Raw genomic sequence first — 19659 nt, 5'->3', positions numbered from 1 at the left:
TCCCAAAGCACATAGTTCAGAGACTCAGCTGAACAATTCAGAGATCACTCTTCCAAAAAGTTTTAATGCTGGCAAATTCACCAAGCCCAAAGCATAGCCCTGCCACTTTTCTGGGCAGAGAATCCAATCTGTTTTTCTCAAACTACATTCAGAGCAAGTTGTAAGATGTCAAAGATAGCAGCAACTCAATTCCTCCTAATCATCTTTACCTAGTACAACCTAATCCTTCAGTTTGGGAACAGCTACAAACACAAAATAGAATTGGAACCTCCACCCTGAAGGTAGGCAACTACCACTACCCTGGGGTTGCAGCAGGATGGAAGAGCTAAGAGGGTTGTATTTCTGAAGGGTCTGTCAAGTGTTATGTCAGTTAAAAACATTTGCTGCATCTGTTTCCATGAAACTGCCTCTCCTGCATCTGCTGATATGTAATGTCTGCACCTCAAAAATACTACTGCTTTGTGGTGCTCACTCTCACACAATAAGCACTCCTTGTATAATCCATGAATAATGATATAAAACAGCAGAATAATGCCCCTGAAACCAGTCATTACCACAGTTAAACTGTTAGCTTATTATCTATCCTCAGGGCTGCCACTGGGCTCTTAACTGCAGCTAAAACTGATTTTCCTAGGGATTATACTTACATAAGGACCAGAGATAGCCTAAATATGGAGTGTTTGTTACCAGGCAGACCAAAAGGTAACCACTGAAGCTCTTCATAGCATCTCTGGCATCTTCATAGCAATCTTAACATCTCTATATGTGAATGCTCCTTGAGTATTTGTAAAGGCCATAACTTTGCAAACAAGTATTTTCCACAAAAGTCATGCAAAAATAGAAAAAAAACACTTCCTAATTATTTCTTTCTTTGAAGCTCCAAACAGATTTAATTGAAATAATCAAAAAAGCTGGTTTCTACTTAGTAGTAGCTTTATTATAAAAAGAACAGCTATAAATAGAAACTGAAGCTGTAGCAGAACAAGATGAGTGTTTAATGTTCTTGCAGTGAACTCCCTTCAGACTACTTTAGCAGAGGCCCAGCCTTCTCTAGTATTTCTTGAAATCCAAGTTCATTGTTTACTCTTCCTGATGAAAAATTAGACACAGCCAACATTATTACTTTTATTACAAAATGTAAATAAATTCAAAAATTGTAAATCTCTGTGTACATTTTATTAAAAATTAAGTGAACTGTCAGTCCTTTATGAGCTGGTGTCAGATGTGGCTAAGGAAATAGATGAAAAAGATAAGGAAGAAGATGGCAAATATTCATTATTTGTTATTGACACTTTCTCTTCATATTTTGGCGGTGATTCAGAAGAAAGGTATAGCATTGGTAAAATATCTGAAGGTGAGCTGCTTCCAGAAATTGTATGTATGGATTCACAGTCTCTAACAGCAACTGTTCTTTCATCATCAGCAAGCTGTGCTCTATAAAACACAAAACTATATATTAGCATAATTCATTTATCTACAGTGAGTGAAATTTGACTTGATTTATATAAACATACATGTATGCACACACTTCTTAAAAATCCCTGAAGCAAAGAACTTGCACAAGCATTAAGATTTCATTCTGTGGGCCACATTATGACTCTTTATATGAAAAGTCTTTAATTTCAGGGGAAGGGCAAAACAAGCTCCCTTCTAACCTTTTAGATCACCAGTCACAGCCTGGCTTATGGGTATTAGCTGCTTCTGGCTGTGCTGTTTCACAATCTTACTAAATCTTCTGATCCCTAGCTCCTAATGTATCATCCCTTTTGTAGTGTATCACATAAACAGTCCCCTTCTATAAAAGACAGTTACTAGACTTAGAACTGCATCAAAAAAAAAAATCATAATCCCTAGCCTTTTGAGATTTTTCATGAAAGGCAATCAAATGTCTACTAGGCACTCCAGCAATCCACGGCAGACATAAGGAGTCATATTCCCACTCATAGCTGGAGAAACAGAAGCGACTAGACATGACCAGATTGCAAAGTTCCCAGTGACATTCAAGGTGAGCAGCCAAGTATTTCCTGTCCTCCTCTAACCAGCATAACTGGATCAAAATTGGTTGAACCCACATTGTTCTGGTACTTTGCTCATCTCACCCTGGAGCTGGCCCTCAGCATATTGCTTCAGCTCTTTCCCAAAGAAAGGGAAGACCTGCTTGCTCCTCATGATTCACTCCCAGAGCTGACTCATATATCTGTACCCACATAAATACTGAGTGAGGAGCACAAATACAGAGCACAGTCACCTCATCTTCAATGCTGTTACTGGTCTATGAGGGTTTTCAAAGGAGAGAGAAATACTACAAGACAAATGCTAAGGTGCTGTGTAACAGATTGCAGGAAGAATGCAAGCAATTCTGGGATGAGACCATGACTCATCTTACTAACAGCTCTCTCATCCAGCACAGGCTGCAGCACAGTGTTTGCTGACAGAACACTGAGCAACGGATTGAAGAGGCAAATCACTTTTGTCCAGTAACTACCAACACATGGGTATCCTCTGCCATATTTGGGATCTTCAACCACAGCACTGTTATGAAGAATGAGGCTATTGCTTCTCTTCCATTAAAGTGCTCGGGAAGCAACTTGCACTAGTCAAGATGCCCTGACTGCCAACAAGTGCTGAGCCATGAGAGAGCATGATTGAGCGAAACACCCACAGGTGGTATCAGCTCAGCAGGTCTCTGTGAGGACACTGGGAAACATGGAAGGGCAACAGCTAGAGCAGGCCCATCAGAAAACACCACAGGGCAAGGTGAGACTTGGGTTCTTTATCCAAGCCTGAGGTGTTTTATCCACTCCACTATATACTATCCCAACAAACTGCCTCTTTGTGTACATATGTTCACAAGACAAAGAAATCCACACCAGCATGAAACCATATCCACATGATTTCCCAACAGTTCCAGGGATGGTGACTCCACCACTGTTCCAATGCTTTACAAACATTTCCACAAAAAAAAACCCCTTCCTAATGGCTAAGATAAACCTTTCCTGGCACAGCTTAAGGCCACTTCGTCTTGTTCAGCCACTTGTTATGTAGCAAAAGAGACCAATCCCCATCCTGCCACAACCTCCTTTCCAGCAACTGAAGAGAACTATAAAGTCAAGCCTCCTTTTCTTCAGACTGAAAAACTCCAGCTCCCTCAGCAACTCCTCACGTGACTTATGCTTCAGATCCTTCACCAGCTGTTCTGATCATCTTTTGTCATACTCCAGAACATCAGTGTCTTTCTCAAGAAGGACCCACAACTGAACCACAGAATCACAGAATAGCCTATAGGTTAGAAGGGATGTTGAAGATCATCTATTTCCAACCTCCCATGCCTTGGATCTTTCACTAGACCAGGTTGCTCAGAACCCCTTCTAACCTGGCATTAAACACTTCCTACAGATGGGACATCCAGAGTTTCTCTGAGCAACCTGTTCCAGTGTCTCACTACTCTTACAGTAATGAAATTCTTCCTAATATCCAATCTAAAATTTCTTTCAGTTTAAAACCAATCCCCCTTGTCCCGTCACTACATGCTCTCACAAAAAGTCCTTCTCATTCTTGTAGGCTCCCTTCAGGTATTGGAAGGTTGCAATTAATTCACTCTGAAGTCTTCTCTTTTATAGGCTGAACAAACCTAATTCTCCTAGCCTTTCCTCACAGGAGAGGTACTGCAGACCTCTGTCATCTTGGTGGCCTCTTCTGCACTCACCACAACAGTTCCATGTCCTTCCTGTGCTGGGACCCCAGAGCTGATGCAGCACTGCAGGTGGGGTCTCAGCAGAGCAGAGCAGAGGGGCAGAATCCCCTCCCTGGCCCTGCTGCCCACACTGCTCTGGATGCAGCCCAGGACACGTGTGGCTTTCTGGGCTGTGAGTGCCCATGGCTGGGTCAGGTCCAGCCTCTCATCCCCCAGCACCCCCAAGTCCTTCTGGGCAGGGCTGCTGTGATCTGCCCATCCCCAGCCTGTGCTGGTACCAGGGTTGCTCTGACCCAGGTGCAGTACCTTGTACTTGGTCTTGTTAAAACACATGAGATTACCATAGACCCAGCTCTCCATCTTGTCTGGGTCCCTCTGGATGGCAACCCATACTTCAAATTTGACAACTACACCACTCAGCTTGGTGTCATCTGCAAATCCATCCATATAAGTCACTAATAAGATATTTAATAACACTGGTCTGAATATGGACCCGAGGGACACGACTTGTCAATGAAGTCTACTGGGACTCTGAGCCATTGACCACCACCCTCTGGATGTGACTGTCAAACCAATTCCTCATCCACTGAACAGTCCACCCACTGAGTCCATCTTTCTCCAGTCAAGAAAGAAGGATGTTGTGGGGGACTGTGCCAAAGCTTTACAGTAAAATGACAGATAAGTGACATCTGTAATCCTTCCCTTGTCCCCTGATGCCATCACCCCATTGTAGAAGGCCACTGGCTTGATCAGGCAGGATCTGCCCGTGGTGCAGTTGTGTTGTCTGTCCTGAATCACCTCCCTGTCCCACATGTGCACAGCTCTAGGGGCATCTGTTCCATGATCTTCCCAGGCAGAGGTGAGGCTGATGAGTCAGTAGTTCTCAGTATCCTTCCTTCTACCCTTCTTAAAGGTGGGTACAATGTTCTTCCCTTTTTCCAGTCATCTGGGACTTGCTCTGACTGCAGTGACTTTTCAAATATCAGGAAGAGTAGCTTGGCAACTACAGATGACTGACATCTACTGACAATTCCATCAGGACTCTGGGATGCAGATCATGGGTCCCACAGACTTATGTACATTCCAGTTCCTCAGGTAGCCATAGCTTCTCTTACGGTGGAGGGATTTTGCTCCCTCAGTTCCCCATCCTGCTGTCCATCCACCCCTGAATGGGAGGAAAGGTTGCCATTCAAGACAGAGGTAAAAACGTTGTTGAGAACCTCAGCCTTCTCATCCACTGTCACCACTTTTCCAGTATTGTTTATCAGGGGTATCCTTTCTTTGACCTTCCATTTCTGGTTAATGTACTGTACCTGTAGAAGCCCTTCCTGTTATTCTTTGTGTCCCTTGCCAGGTTCAGTTCCAGTTTTACTTTGGTCTTCCTCACAACCTCCCTACAGAACTGTACTTCATCACTAAACTCTTCCTAGGTCACCTGTCCTGGTTTCTTTCCCTTAATTTTGACCAGCAAGTTCCTACTCAGTCATGCCAGCCTCTTGCCCTCCTTGTCTGATTTCTTGCTCCTGGGGATTGCCAGCTCTCATGTTCTGTGGAAGAGTTGCTTAAAGATCTACCAGCTCTCTGGCAGAGCCAAAGAAGCCAGATATTCTACTCGCTTGTCCCTGAGGGCAGTCTGTCAGGGGATCCCACTGACTAGGTTCCCAAAGGACTGGAAGTCTGCTTTCCTAAAGTTCAAGAGCTGAACTTTTACTCCTTACCCAAGCCCTATCCCTCATGCACACTCCACCAGTGCATGATTCCTGCAGCCCAGGCTGCCTCCAGTCCTGGTGTCCCAGTTAGCTTGCTTGCATTGGTGACCAACAGATCCTGTAACACATTCCCTCTGGCAGGGCTGTCTGTCACCTGGCTCAGGAAGTTATCTTCCATGCATTCCAGGAGTCTCCTGGATTGCCACAGCTCTCCCAACAGCTGCTGGGGAGGCTGAGATCCCCCTGCAGGACATGACCCTCGGGCACAATGCCTCCTGTGCTGGAGCAGGAAGGTTTGGTCAATGGGCTCCCCTTGGTCAGGCGGCTGTAGCAGACCCCAGCCAAAGGTTCCCTTTGCTGCCTCGGTCTCTGACTCCTACCCACAGGCTTTCCACCTGCTCATGGGTATTCTTCAGGGACAGCTCTTCACATTCAATCCACCTCTTGCTGTAAAGAGTAATCCCTCTGCCTCTACTTCTTTTCCTGTCTCTTCTGAACAGCCAACAGCTATTAAATATCACACTCCAGAAACAGGATTCATCCCACAAAATTTCAGGAATGGCAACAAAAGTCATAGCCTTCCAGCAGCACAGTGGCTTACACTTGCTTCGGTTTGTTGCCCATGCTGTGTGCATTGGTGTAAAGGCACCCTAGCTGAGATGCTGGCTTCCTAGAGGAACATCCCTTAGTTCCTTTGAGATAGCTCTCCAGTGTTTTCCTCCTGGCTTCTGTTATCTTAGAAGCCCTTGGCTCAACTGCATAAGACTGCAAGTGTGTTCCAGTGTGGCCAGCACACTCCAGATTCAGAAGCAGAGGATCCTGCAAGCATCTTGTTCTTGTAATCTTTGCCTCCCACTCCATAGTTTGCCAGGAACAAGCCACTTATTGTCCCCACCCTCCCTGAACAGAGGATTTAGATGCCCTGGTCCCACCGGCCACACTACTGTTGATACAAGCCTGGATGCAACTGGCTGTCTTGGCCTCGGGGGCACACTGATGGCTCAAGTTTAGGTGGTGTTGACAACCATTCCCAAGTCCTTTCTTGCCAGACAACTTTCCACACACTCATCATCAACAGCAGTGATGGTGCTTCCAACTGTTACCAAACAGGTTATATTTCTGTAAGAGGTCTTATGCAGCAGTAGGGGAACATGTTGGAAAATTCTTTTAACTTTAGTGTAATAACTGTACTATCCCTGTATTCACGGTTAATGCTTAGTTTTGTCCCATACAGTGCTTAGTACAAAACCAAAGACTATTGTTAATTCCCTACATCTCTGACTAGTAAGTCTTGTTCCAGTTAATGCTTCCTTATATCAGTGATTAATATGTAGTAGCTGATAACTTAGTTTTGAGAAAAAGGATTGTATGTCAGAAAAAAGAATAGTAAGAGAAGTACATTATGACCTGATGACTGATTTGAGATACTCTCAAGGAAAAAAGATTCATCAGACGATCTGGAACCATATCCAAACAAGCCCGTGGAAATAAATAGCATATATATATGTATCCAGGAAATGTGATGAATATGTATTAGTTTCAAGACAATAACCAGGTCTATTAGGTTACTGAGCATACATGCTGTGTGGAAAATTACCCATTCCTCCAGCACTGCTAATAAACTGACCTGGCTTTGTAACCCAACAAATTGGTTAGAGCGCTTACTTCCCAGTTTCCAGTTGACACAATGTTGCACGCACAGTCTTGTGAATTAAAGACATTTAATGATAGTGCCACATAATTTTACTGACTCACAGCTGAAACCCAGGCTGATGTAGGACCATTCTAAAGATATTATATCAAGTAATTTCTGAATCATTAAGGGCCTGAAAATAAGTTAAGGACTCCAGACGTGTGACACCTAGCTCTGACTTCTAGTATGTGGCCCTTGCAGTGACCTCCTTTACCATCAAGTTAGCAGCCTACTGGTGGTAACTCACAAGGGATAAATAACCCTGCAAATTCTTGTGGCACAGGCAAGTCTTTGGTAAGTTGGCAGCTCCTGCTCCCTGAGTCTGGTGGTGTCAATATCGGGCAATTCTGTTATAATCCATGTATGTAAGGAATGGCTGCCAGGGTAAGGTACAACATCTTGAAAGGAAACTGGCTTTGCAGTCTCTCTTATCAGCATGCTGGAGCCTTCTGGGATATCAAGGAATCCTTTCATCTCAACACATGGCCACAGCAGGAACAAGGTAGACCAGCACAGCAGGTCTCCCTTCCCCAAGGCAGAGATAAGGGACACAGCAGAACTGAACACACTGGCAGATAAAGTAACATTCTCAGTGTCTGTGGGTAGATGTCACAAAATACTTGCAGCTCTGTTTCTACAGAGGCTCCTAAAATCTGGCAATGTGGATATCGCGTCACTACCACACTGCTGTCAGTGGCACCTTCTCTTGGACAATCTGTGGGAGAAATCTACTACGGGGCATTGATTTAAGAACTTCAGAAGTTCTTTCCAGTCATAATAAAAATTCAATCCTCATAAGGACACTCTGCAGTTTGTAGTTCCCCTAGTATACAACAGTATTTTAATGCCAATTCAAGTAAATTATCTGAAATAAGTTGAGTTATGCACTAGAAAACTTTGTCATGCTTAGTAGTTAATTCACAGCAATTATATAAGAACAGGGTCTTGGATACCTAAAGAAACACCTCAGATTTCTAAAATCAGAAATGAACAATCTTACCCATCACTGAAGACAGAGTGGTATGGTGGTGGATTTTCACTTGTAGGCAGAACATTTGACATAAGACAATGAGTCACAGTTGGTGACATAGGGTCAGCAAAATAAGGAGGTGGTGGGGGTGGGAATACCATCACAGCATCACCTAGGGGAAAGAACACCAATTACTACCTCTGAAGAACTGAGCACCTCTGGTTATACTAACAGCATCCTATAACTTCTACTTGCCTAGCTTTTAAGATAAATGATCCTACATACAGAATTGATACATTCCAGGCTGTTGGAGTAGGTTGGAGGTAGACTCAAAACCTCAATAATCCCAAAATAAAGATGCAGCATATTTATAAATTAAGGATTTAATTTAGACAATACAGCTGACAAGGGGGAGTGTTTATCTAGCTAAGAGACACAAATATGGTTGGCTGTCTACAAGAAGCCGAAGTGCAAAGCACACTGTTACTGCTGGAACACTTCAAGGATAGGAAAGTATTTAGCTTCCCTCCCAAAAATAAAGTAAGTCATTCTAAGGTTTCTCCATATGTACTGCAGTGCTATAACAGAAGTCATTAATGGCTCTGAGAATTGATTTTGTGCGCTGTGACAGTTTCCCTACTAAGTTACCTGTAGTTCAAGGCACACTAACCACAACTATTGATACACAGTTCACTACTTGAATATATTGTACAGCAAAAAATCTAGCAATTTCCACTCTGTAATTGAAGAGTTTAAAACTCGTAATTATATCTCTTACGATTGAGAATGTGGCCACAATTTAAAAAATTTTAAAAATACAGTACATTGGTTACAAATCAGAATCTTCTGTTTAAAGATAAAATAGATCTTAAATATAGTAATAGAAGTCTCTGATCTGTGGTGTCAATTACACAGTTTGAGAACAGAATTGGGGTTAGACTCATTTGTGCCAGGTTATGATGCTTTACACAGTCAGACCTTACTTTTTATGCCAAAGAGAGATTCTGCCTTTTTGAGAAAAGTAACTGAACTGACCATACAGAAAGCATATGAGACAAAGTAACATTATTCTATTTTGGCTGTCCTGACATGGCAGAACTGACATGCTTAGAGCTCATACTAAGTAATAATAATAATTAAGTAATAGCCAGACATAAATTATTAGTGGAAAAAAAAACCCCACTAATTCCCAGTGTAAAATTCCAATGTTTTTTACTCACCTACTGTAAACTGAAAAGATTCAGGGCTCTGAGGATGTTCTTCACTTTCACAGGATTCTAGGTTGGTATTTATGTTTTGCTTCTTTTTAACATGAGCTATCACGAAGAAACACAACCCAGTGAGCACAATCAAAGGTCCCAAGATTTGAAGTGACAGGAATCCACAGCCCTGGAGGTCTATGTCAGAAGTGCCAGTGTGGTTGAGCTGTATTGTATGCCAGCCAGGGCTGCAACCAGGAACCCAAATGCCCAGGATGCTAATTAACATTCCACTAGTTAAAAACAGGAATCCAAATATGAGAAACTGGGCAAACTGACAGTTCCCACGACAAAAAACAAGGCTGTACACCTGCTCATTTTGCAATTGTCTTTGTCTTATATACACCCTGGCCCTTGATCGTGCCAGTAAAACACAAACCAGTCCGGTTACAGCCAGCACTGGCCCAGCAGCCTTAAGGACCTCGTTACAGTCACTGAAGCTTCCAGATGGACACGACTGGAGAATAAAGACTGAAAGAAGGAATCCAGCACAGAGCAACACAGCTCCAAAAACAAAAAGGAAAAAAATAAGTTTCCCATGTTGTCCATTACCTCCTTCACCTCCTGGTGCAGGAACAACCACTGGATACATTACAACAGATTCTCCTCAAGCAGATGAGTTGTTAGAATTAAATGGCAGCAAACTACAGTAGATCTGTGAAAATGAAAATACAAAAACTAAAAGAACAACCCAGCAAGATTAGCTACATTATATTTCTTACTTTCAAATTTGTTACTCAGCCTTTATTGTGTATGCTCCTGTATTGTCTGTTTTGCAGTACCTCCACTATGGATTACAAGGCCTACTCAAGTTTGCTGATGTTAAATGCCAATGGAAAGACAGAACTTGTTTTACAGTTTGACTTAAACATACTGTAACTGCTGTTGCACAGCTAAATTAATTGTTTCTTTAGAGAAACAGTCTTATGATTAATGGGATCTTATTTTGAAAGGATGTATTTGGAACAAGGACAGGTTAGCTTTCCCCATGAAAAGAGAAAGCTACAGGAAATTTCTGTGTTGAACTGCAGGAAGTGACAGCTTGTGAGAGAATGAGAGAGAGCATGTTAATGCAAATGAGCAATGACTATTGGACTTCTTAACCAAGTAAATCTTCTATTACATACCTTCTCAAAGCATATAAATCTTGCTTCTCTTTCCAAAGGTAGTGAAGACCTCTCTGCTTCTCTCTTTCAATGAGCTTCCTGTCCTGTGCTGCTGCAAAAGCAAATATTGAGATTATTTCTGGTTCCATTCTGAAATAACAAAACAAAAAAAGAAAATTAAAAAAAAAAAAACATTCCAAAGACCAGTTCAAGTCTGATTTCATAGTGAGAGTTGGTAAGCATAGTGCTCCTACATTTCCTTTCAACTCCCCCTACTTCTGAGAACTTTGTCTTTGTTTGAAAGATCTTTAAAAATAAATTAATGAAGGTGACTCCCAGAAGGCTTCTGAGCCCACAGGACTCTAGATTCAGAAGTAAAATAGAAGAAAACAAAACAGTTTTGAGGCCAATAACAGCCCCTCTGGTAAAACAGATAACAAATCAGCCATATGTGGATTTACTGGGGCAAGGGAAGCCTGACTGAAAGTTAGGACAGAGTTCCAGTCAGTGAGCTCTAGTACAAAAGAAATAAACTCTGCTCTGTTACCTACAAGGAAGTTTCTGCTACTTTGACACTCTGGCTTACAGAGCCAGATGGACACCAGCCACCAGATGGTGACTAGCAACCATGGAAATCTTGGCTAATATCCATCAAAAGCCAACCTGAAATGCAGGGAAAGTTCAGACTATGGAAAATAAGTCTCATGGATAGACCAAGAGAAAGCTGTTCCCTACCAAGTGTAGGAAGTAGATAGGCATGCTTGTGCTGCATGCCTATGCATGCATGTTCTGACACCGCCCTCTTCCCCTAATCAGAAGTCTCTCATGACAGACAATTTCACCTATGTCTTGGCCACATAAAAACCAATATGTAGGGACTGGTGGAGTTTGTCATGGATGGAAGCATGGAATCTGCTTAGTTATTGCTGTTTGTTACTTAACCTTCAGCATTTTCTCTACCAGCTTCTATTGTCCTGCTTCTAATTCAGATGAAGATAAAACATCAAATTAGATTGGATCCTCCTTACATATGCCTCCAGTACACTTACTCCACAAGAAAAATGAGGTATTTTGTGATTTCTGTAAGCAAGCTGTTGAACATGTGTCAGCCACAACGAGGTTTGTGTCACTCCCCAGTAACTGCAGTGCCCACCAGGATGAAAACAAAACACATAGAACCCACTAGTGACTCAAACACATAATTACTTACCTGCAATGCAAGACAATCTATTGAGTCACTACTCAGCCACTTTTAAGAGTAGAACCCAATTAAAGAACTGGCTGAGCAGATACATGAATGATGAAACTATTACACATTCTACTGCTGAACATCAAACCAGGACCCCCAAGAGCACAGGAGAAAGCAGACTACATCATGCAGGTGAAAGGCTCAATAAGCACAAGATCTGAGAGGCAAGGAAATACAGCAAGGTGGCCACTGTAAGAAGCAACCAAGTCTTGTAGCTGGTCATCTTCAACAGCAAAACTGAGGGACCATCCCTTAATGCATCCCATTACTGTGCACAGTTAACTTGTAAACTATGACTGCTAAGTGCTCCTTCAGTGTTTTGAATTCAGTCTACTGAGAACCCTCTACTAAGATCCATTTGAAAAACTGCTGAGGGTCCCTTAGTAGAAGAGTCAGATTCACTCTTGAGGGAAAAAAAAGTTATAAAGAGCACTAAAGATAGGACAGCAAGTCACAGAAAAAAAAAAAACAAAAACAACAACAAACAAGAAAAAAACCCTAAAAAATTAACCTCTCCTGATTTATTTCAAACGAAGGACCTTTAGCCCAGCACACTTTCAATACTACATGAGCTGAAGTCCGTCTGAAGGCTCTACTGCTGGGCAGAAAAGCACAGACTGGGATGATCACCTCTTTGATTTCAGTTGTCTTTGCTAAGTTAATAAAATTCATTCTGATAACTGCATATGCCCCATTCTCATAAATTATCTGAACTTCTCAAGTTTCCTGACTTACTAAATGCACATAGCTGAGTAAAACACCTCTGTAACACACACACATATAAATAAATCCCAGCAAAGCCTGGTTTCAGACACAACCATCTTGAGATACTTTTCTGCTGAGGCACATTAAACATTATAACACCAACACTGTACAGAGAACTCTGAATCCTTTCTCTGCAGTTCCCTCTAGGGAAGAAAACACAGTCTTAAATACAAGCAAATTAAAACAAAATAAGATAATGGAAAGGCAAAAAAAAGTAAACTCAAATATATATCCATTACAAAGAAAGGTCTAGAGACTTGTACTCCTTATTCCAATACAATGCCTGCTTCTCTTCCACCAATCTTGTTGTTATGAGATTAAGTTAAAACACACATCAGAAATTAAGTATGTACACATTTTCTTCATTCTTTCAGGCCACAAAGAAGGAATATTCAGATCAGCCTGTTATGGCTTTGAAGATGAAAGCTATAGATTTTATGCTGGAAAATCCAAGGCAGGACTAATTTCCATTTACACTACCATGAATTTTTATCAGAAAACTCAATGAAAGATTAAATATATTTCCTGTGTTTCAAGAAAAAGTATTTTAACAAAGAGGCAAGTATTTTATTGTCTATGTGCTTGAAATACTGCCACTAGATCTCATATCTCCACAGGCATATTGATGCAAAGGAATTTTCCCTTCATATTAAACTCAAGTCTGAAAGCAGACATGGAAATATCATCTCAGAATCCATTAGAACATAATCCAGTAGTGTAGAGGCCCTTAAGTATGACAGGAAGAGGGAACTGGAAACATAGCTTATAAAGAAGTCTGGTTATAAACTTAAATAACATAGTGATTTACCTTTCTATCCAAGTCAGACCTATGCCTGGTATATAAAACAGAAAATAACTTCACAATTTCTTGTCATTTTTCTGTGTAACACTTGTATTACAACTTTCGTATTATGGACAACTCCTGGAATTTAAAAATACTTCCACTACAATTCTTGAGCCTTCAGAGTTCATATTTTTGAAGATTTCCACTGCGAACACCAGGGCTATGAATTTATTTGACCTTATTATTATGAAATTTGATAGCTTAATGCAGACATTATGAATTTAGGAACAGAATTAAAAGAAAAGCACTGGAAGAATTAAAACACTGCTGCCACTCTGTTTTATCCTTCCCAGAGTAGGTCCCATTCCCCCTCTTGTTGCTTACAAAAGCACACAATTTAATGCAGAAGTTTCAGGTCTAGTCTGTGTTATTTCAAAAACTATAATTCTCTGCCAGTTGTAGTCCACATTGGAAATCCCATTAGAATTTATAAGCCATCCTTTTCAAGGACTTGAATTTTTCTATTTTTTCACCTATGCTTCCAAGTTTTGAACCACTAGGGGGAAGTTGCCACTGTGATTATTTTTGTGATATTTTATTTTTTTTCCCCAGGTTTCAAATTAAACCATGACTCCTTATTGGTCAAGCAAATGCTCTCAACTGCAGTCAGTTTAACTTCCATATCAAAATATGAATGGCTCCCTGTGTCTGAATTTCCTTCTTTGTTCATATCTGCTCCTATACCCACAGCATTTTCTTCATTAAATCCCAGTTTCCACCTGAGCTCTTAACGTGGCATTCAGAGACACTCATCCATGAGTAGAGCTTGTGGTTAAACTAAATTGTAATGTGCAACCTTCATTCCAACACTCTTCCCTCTCCACAGTGTTTTTAACCACTTGTTTGAAGAGCTAGTGGGAAATGCCCAACAGGATGAACTTTCAGTTTTCTACTTTTAAGAAACAAAAGTACAAGCACTAACAAGTTCTGAGATGCCACATACATGCAATTTGGTCTCTTATGTATGTAGTCACTAATTAGTACCTGATAGTGCTCTTATCTTGCAGAATGTAAGACTCAGATATCATAAAAGATTTCAAGATTTAAACAATATGTATAAAGATTCCTAAGCTGGGAGTAGATGCCACAAGAACTCTGCCCATAAGGGTCAACAAAATTATTATTTCAGCTTACAGTATAGGAAAAGTAATGCTGTGCTGGTATTTATGATCATTGCAGGTGGGGCAGGGGCCACTTGGAGAAGTACTGAAAAGCAGCTGCAGTAGGAAATTCCAGAGAGTGGGATGAACCCTGCCACTCTCCAGAGATATGTGCACCAGGGATCTTTTTTACCACACATCAGCATAAATCAGGGATTCTGACTGTGCCAGCCAGAACTGCATTCTGCAAAGCTGCCAATTCCTGTCCCTGCAGGCTACAAGTGAAAGATGGTCTACAAATGTCCCTTACTCACTTCACCAGGAAGAATACTAACACCACAGTTGGACAGGTGGACCCCAAAAGTCTCTCTAAACAGCGAGGAGCTTGCAAAGCAAAGCTTAGTAACCCATTGACTAGATGCCATGCAGGCAACTAGGACAGCACAGAGATTCAAAAATGAGCTCTGAAGGGTCACAGGCTCGTTGGTGGGATGCTTTTTACATGACACTCTAGTGGCACACAAGAGCTGTGGCAAAGCAGGTCCTGTATTCTGGAGAACCTGCAGGGAGACTAGGGATAAAGTGAACAGTCACTGTTAACACCAGAGCTGATGTTTTTCAAACAGGTAACACATGACAGAGCAGTTTCTGGAATTTCACAGGAAGGTCTGTCCCAAGGAGCTGATATATCTCAAAGCAGCAAAAGGCACAAGACAAAAAGACTTACAGATCTTTGACCATAGGACAGGCCATGGTGACCATCAGGGAGATGCAGGGCTCCAAAAGCTACCTAAAGCCATCCTGTCCCGGTTTCCTGAGGCTAGCCTGGGGCCAGACAATTAAGCCAGACAATTTAACGGACAAGCAATTAAGCTCTACTCCATTTAGGAAAAGTAGCATTCCATGGCATACCCCTCCTCATGCACCAGCCCATCAGGCAGAGTCTATTCTAAGTCACTTAGTCTTCTTAGTCACAGTAATATCTTCAGGAAGATGAACCATGCCCCAAAAGCTGACACGCATCATGTTGGAGCAAGAAGCGATGCAGGGCAACCTCTCCACCACCTCTCTCATGACGGAGCAGCACCTGAACCTCCTCACCGGTGCCGTCCCAGCTCTACGCCAGCATCATCCACGAGAGTACTGCACGCCAGAATAACTGCAGAAGCCCCTTCAGAGATATTCCATGCTCACTCAGGGATGGCCTAGAGGTAGCAGTGGGGAAGCAGTGTGGGGAGCGGTGGGCTCTCCAGGGAGAAGACAGAACACTTACACCCCGGATAATTCTCACACACACTGGACAAGAGTGAAAACACGGGAATGGCGGCGGCAGCGGGGAGACGCGACGCGACCCCGCCCGCCCGCGGCGGCCCCTCGCGGAGGCAGCCGGAGGACGACCCGCCTGCCCGGGCCGCTCCCGACCCCCGCGGGACCGGCCGGCGGCTGCCCGTCCGCTCTCTCTCTCTCTGCCTGCCTCCCTCCCGCCCCGACATGGCCGCACAGCCGCAGGACCCGCGGCCGACCGAGCGAGAAAGCGCGGTGGGCGAAAAGCTCCGGGCGCCCCCTCTTACCTAGCGGCGGCGCGAAGGACGCAGCAGCGCGGCAGGGGCCGCTATTTAAGCACCTGCGGCCAGCGGCGCGGGACAGGGCCGGGCCAGGCCCAGCCGAGCCGCCCCGGGGAAGAGCGGGCGCGGCGGCACCGCCCCCCGCGTGCCCAGCGCCCCGCCCGGCCGAGGCTCCGGCCCGGCCTGCCCGCCGCTCCCGGCGGCCGGGAGGTCGCCTGGCCGGTGTCGGTGCAGCTCGCACGCAGCTCTGGAGTCCGATTTACGTGGCCAAAGTCAAGGGTTTTCCCTGAAATACCCGCGGTTTCGAGATTAGGCAGGCGAGCAGCCTCCCTCAGGATGCTAGTGCCACGTTTCCCATTTCACAGAATCACGGAATATTCTGAGTTGAAAGGAACCTTTAAGAATCATCAGGTGCACCTCTCCAGTGAATGGCCCATACACGGATTAAATCCACAGCCTTGGCATTACTAAAACCAGCCTCTGTTGCAGGAGCCTGGAGTAGTCCCATAACAACACTTGCCATACTCCACACACTTCGGAACTTCTTGTAATGAACAGTTTCCACGTGTTCCCCAGAGATGCGAGCAGGGCCTTCTTAGTTCCCATGGCAACAAAAAAAACCCAAAAAACCCACAAAAAAACCACAACTACTAACTCTAGCTAAGTACTGATATTGAAATGTTAATTAGCTAATTGGTGTTTGTTTTTTCCTAAACTACCTGGAGATAACTGGTCTCCCACCCATTCACGCTGCCATTCTGGGACTAACATGCAAATAAAAAACCCTTAGGATCATGGGAGTATTTTTAGGAGATAAAAAGGACTATAAATCAAAAACTAAACAAATAAAGGAGTCTAGACAAATGCCCTAGCTGAGGAAGAGAGAAACACATCCCCTGCTTGACTTTTACCCATCACCTAAGAAGGAATAGACTAGGTTAGGCTGTGAGAAGCAGGGAGAAGGAGTGGGGACAGCTGTTGTTCTGGACTTCAGCAACAGACTCTGCACGCCAGGCCTCCTGAAGGGACGACTGCTGGTGCTCTTACTTCAGTGACAGACTCTGCACGCCTCCTTCCTTTTGGCCACCTGGGAAAGCTACAACAGTGGGGGTGAGCTCTGCGTCGAGCTCCCTGCCCAGCTGATCTTTTTAATAAAGAGCTGAACATTAATAAAGGCATTAGCCCTGTTCATTTCACTTTTTAGGCAAGCTAAAGACAGGCTGAACCTAGATGTGACAGATATGCTTCAGTGGTGAGCCACTTTAGCTGGTGGAAATGGAAGAAGATGCTTTCTTGCCAGGTACAGGCAGTGGAAGAAGGAAGAAGCTGGCTTTGATAGCTGAGATGAGAGAGTTGTGATGTGCAAGAAGCAGCTGCATGAGTAGGCAAGGAGCCAGGGAAGGAAGATCAAGATGCGCCATTTGTAAATGCTGTAGCAGTGGTAGGACCAAGACAATGTGACTGAAGTTTGCCCAGGTGGTTAGCAGCAACCTGGTAGCCAGTGAGAGATGTAGGTGAATCCTTTTGGGTTTATGTGAGTCAAAACAAGATGAGCCAAAATAGGGGTGGAGTGATGCTGGGAAAATAGATGGCAGGAGGAAAAGAGTGTCATTAAAGTCTTGCTTGACAGAGAGATACTTTGGTTAGACAGTATGATTGGGTGAAAAGCCTATATAGCTCTTCATAGGCAATCTGCATTTGGGTAGAGAGCAAGGAAAATTTGGAACTGAATCGATAACCAAAGAGTGTATGAAAATATATGTTGGGTGTAGGAAGGAGCTTGTCATGGGGCTTTGAGGTTTCCAGAATTGTAAGCTCCAGAGTATTAGTGACCCTTTGCTGTCTCAACTGTTTTACGTCCCGACTCCATTGACTGGAAGGGCTTCAGTTGTATAACACTCACAGTACTACTGTGAAGGGTTTCATTGTAAAGAGATTGCGAAGTAACAATTCCTATGTTCTATGATGAGGGAAATATTCCAGTAAAGAATTTTTTAGAAGTCTGAAGACAACCAAAGAAAATGAGCTGTGCTTATTTAAAAACAGAAGCTGAAGATTAATTCTTGCCAAGAGTGAGAGAGCATCAAAGGTAGAATCAGACTATTTTATGAAGTCTGACAACAGTGAGATAAGGAGATTTAGTTATGTTTATAAGTCAGTTTTCTAATACCTGATTCTGGTTCCATTGTTTTGTCAAAATAGAGCTTAAATAATTTATAAAAACACTTATGTGGAGCACATTTCTGAATTAAGTATTTTGTTAGGCTAAGCTTTCTTCAGTTCTCTGATACTAGTAAATTATTGGGCCACTGCTGTGATATATGTTCTCTTTTCCTGTTACATAAATAGTTTTTTATTTTATGTAAACACTCCTTGTACCAAACCTAACATGTTGAGAATTTCACTAAAAAAAAAAAAAAAAAAAAGAAAAAAAAAAAGAAAAAGAAAAAAAAGAAGGCAATCAATCATAACAGTTAACAAGCTTGTTTGCTAGGATCCACCTAAAAAAGATTTCTGTCTACAAAGCCTGTCATCAGCTTTTCCCCTCCAACCACCACTTGGGTTTCTCGTAGTTTTGAGCTTAAGGACTTGACCTCCATAATGAAAGAAGGGATTGAAAGAATAACATTCTTCAGTTCTTAAGATTCTGACTCAGCCTGGTATGAGTTTTCAGTGCATTAAGTGTCTGTTGATTCCTGCCGTGGGACTGCAGTCATAAAGCTGTAATCTTGAGCCATATACTGTGATTTAAGATAAGAATTTTTTTTTAACTAATTTTTTTAACTTCTAAAGTAGTAACTGTTGAACTACAAGTAATGCGTATTTTAAGTCCACACCATAAGTGCTAGTATTTGGCAAAAACAGAGCCATATTGGTTTTCACCATACGAAAAGGTACTGAGAGAGTTTTTTATGTTAAGACTGGGTGTATTGTACTGTATATGTATGACAGTAGTTTTTGGATGTTAGTGCTAGAAGAGGAAGTATTTTTGACTGGCATGGAAAGCATTGCTAGAGCTATGAAAAAAATGCAGTACATTAACAGCTGGAGTATGACAGGGAACCCAGAGCTACCAGAAAGTTACTGCTTTTGACATTATTTCTGGGGTTACAGTCAGTAACACTCATGAAGACACTGACAAGAAGATTACCATTTGGTATGGTGAGCAAAGAAATATAACTGCTCATGATTTATTGATTGGGAATTAGATGAGGCTATTTTGATGAAAGTCACAACTTACAGCAATAATCTGATGAAATATAAATGAAATTACTAACTTTGCATTCCTCTTTTATTTTTTAATTTAGCAAACAAGTTTATAAATGTCAAAGACAGCTGGTTTGAATTTGAATTTGCCTGAAGATGATGGTCTCTAGAAACAAGGGCACAAATGCAGCAAGACTAAATGCTGGTCACTTCTAGATTAAAACTCCACTGCACGGAAGAGATGTTAATATGTTGTGTGCAATATAAGATGGGTCAATAAAACGACAGCTGTTGCAATTACATGTGAAATACTGGATGTGCTGAGACTGTGCTTCAGCTCGAAACAATAACTGTGATCTGCAGAATGTTTTCAGATGTTTGAACACCCAAAGAGAGAGAATCCAGACTGTCCTAAACTTGTGGAAATGTAACCCTCTTAGAAATATCTAGTGTTTATAATTCACAGCACACTTTGAAGCTTTGTAGAAGATACTTGAA

At 42.5% G+C, this 19659-nt stretch overlaps 1 protein-coding gene across 6 annotated transcripts; it reads right to left on the bottom strand.

The window, feature by feature from the left end:
* Positions 1-1154: 1154 nt before the first annotated feature.
* Positions 1155-16507, bottom strand: TMEM171 (transmembrane protein 171). Of its 6 annotated transcripts, XM_054004435.1 has the most exons (6): positions 15961-16092; positions 10453-10543; positions 9878-9980; positions 9287-9382; positions 8097-8238; positions 1155-1434 (listed from the first exon to the last, which is right to left on the bottom strand). In XM_054004435.1, the coding sequence occupies exons 3-6, from the start codon at positions 9915-9917 to the stop codon at positions 1206-1208; spliced, it is 507 nt and encodes a 168-aa protein (XP_053860410.1). In that variant the 5' UTR covers positions 9918-9980; positions 10453-10543; positions 15961-16092; the 3' UTR covers positions 1155-1205. The 6 variants fall into 6 exon arrangements, with proteins under 6 accessions (XP_053860410.1, XP_053860408.1, XP_053860405.1 ...); XM_054004433.1 differs by lacking the exon at positions 15961-16092 and adding an exon at positions 16350-16507 and having other exon boundaries at positions 9287-9980; XM_054004430.1 differs by having other exon boundaries at positions 9287-9980.
* Positions 16508-19659: the final 3152 nt, after the last annotated feature.

The sequence above is a fragment of the Vidua macroura genome, chromosome Z, assembly GCF_024509145.1.
Source record: "Vidua macroura isolate BioBank_ID:100142 chromosome Z, ASM2450914v1, whole genome shotgun sequence".
Taxonomy (NCBI): domain Eukaryota; kingdom Metazoa; phylum Chordata; class Aves; order Passeriformes; family Viduidae; genus Vidua; species Vidua macroura.
Note: the sequence above shows the minus strand (reverse complement) of the source record. Positions and strands in the feature narration are given on the sequence as shown.

Bases quoted from the DNA above. Each gene is read 5' to 3' on its own strand.
- TMEM171 (XM_054004433.1), bottom strand. From the start codon at position 9,917: ATGTATCCAGTGGTTGTTCCTGCACCAGGAGGTGAAGGAGGTAATGGA. The intron at 8,239-9,286 runs GTGAGTAAAAAA...TCTTTCCCCTAG, and splicing joins ATCTTTTCAGTTTACAGTAG to GTGATGCTGTGATGGTATTC. The intron at 1,435-8,096 runs GTAAGATTGTTC...TGTGTTTTATAG, and splicing joins CACTCTGTCTTCAGTGATGG to AGCACAGCTTGCTGATGATG.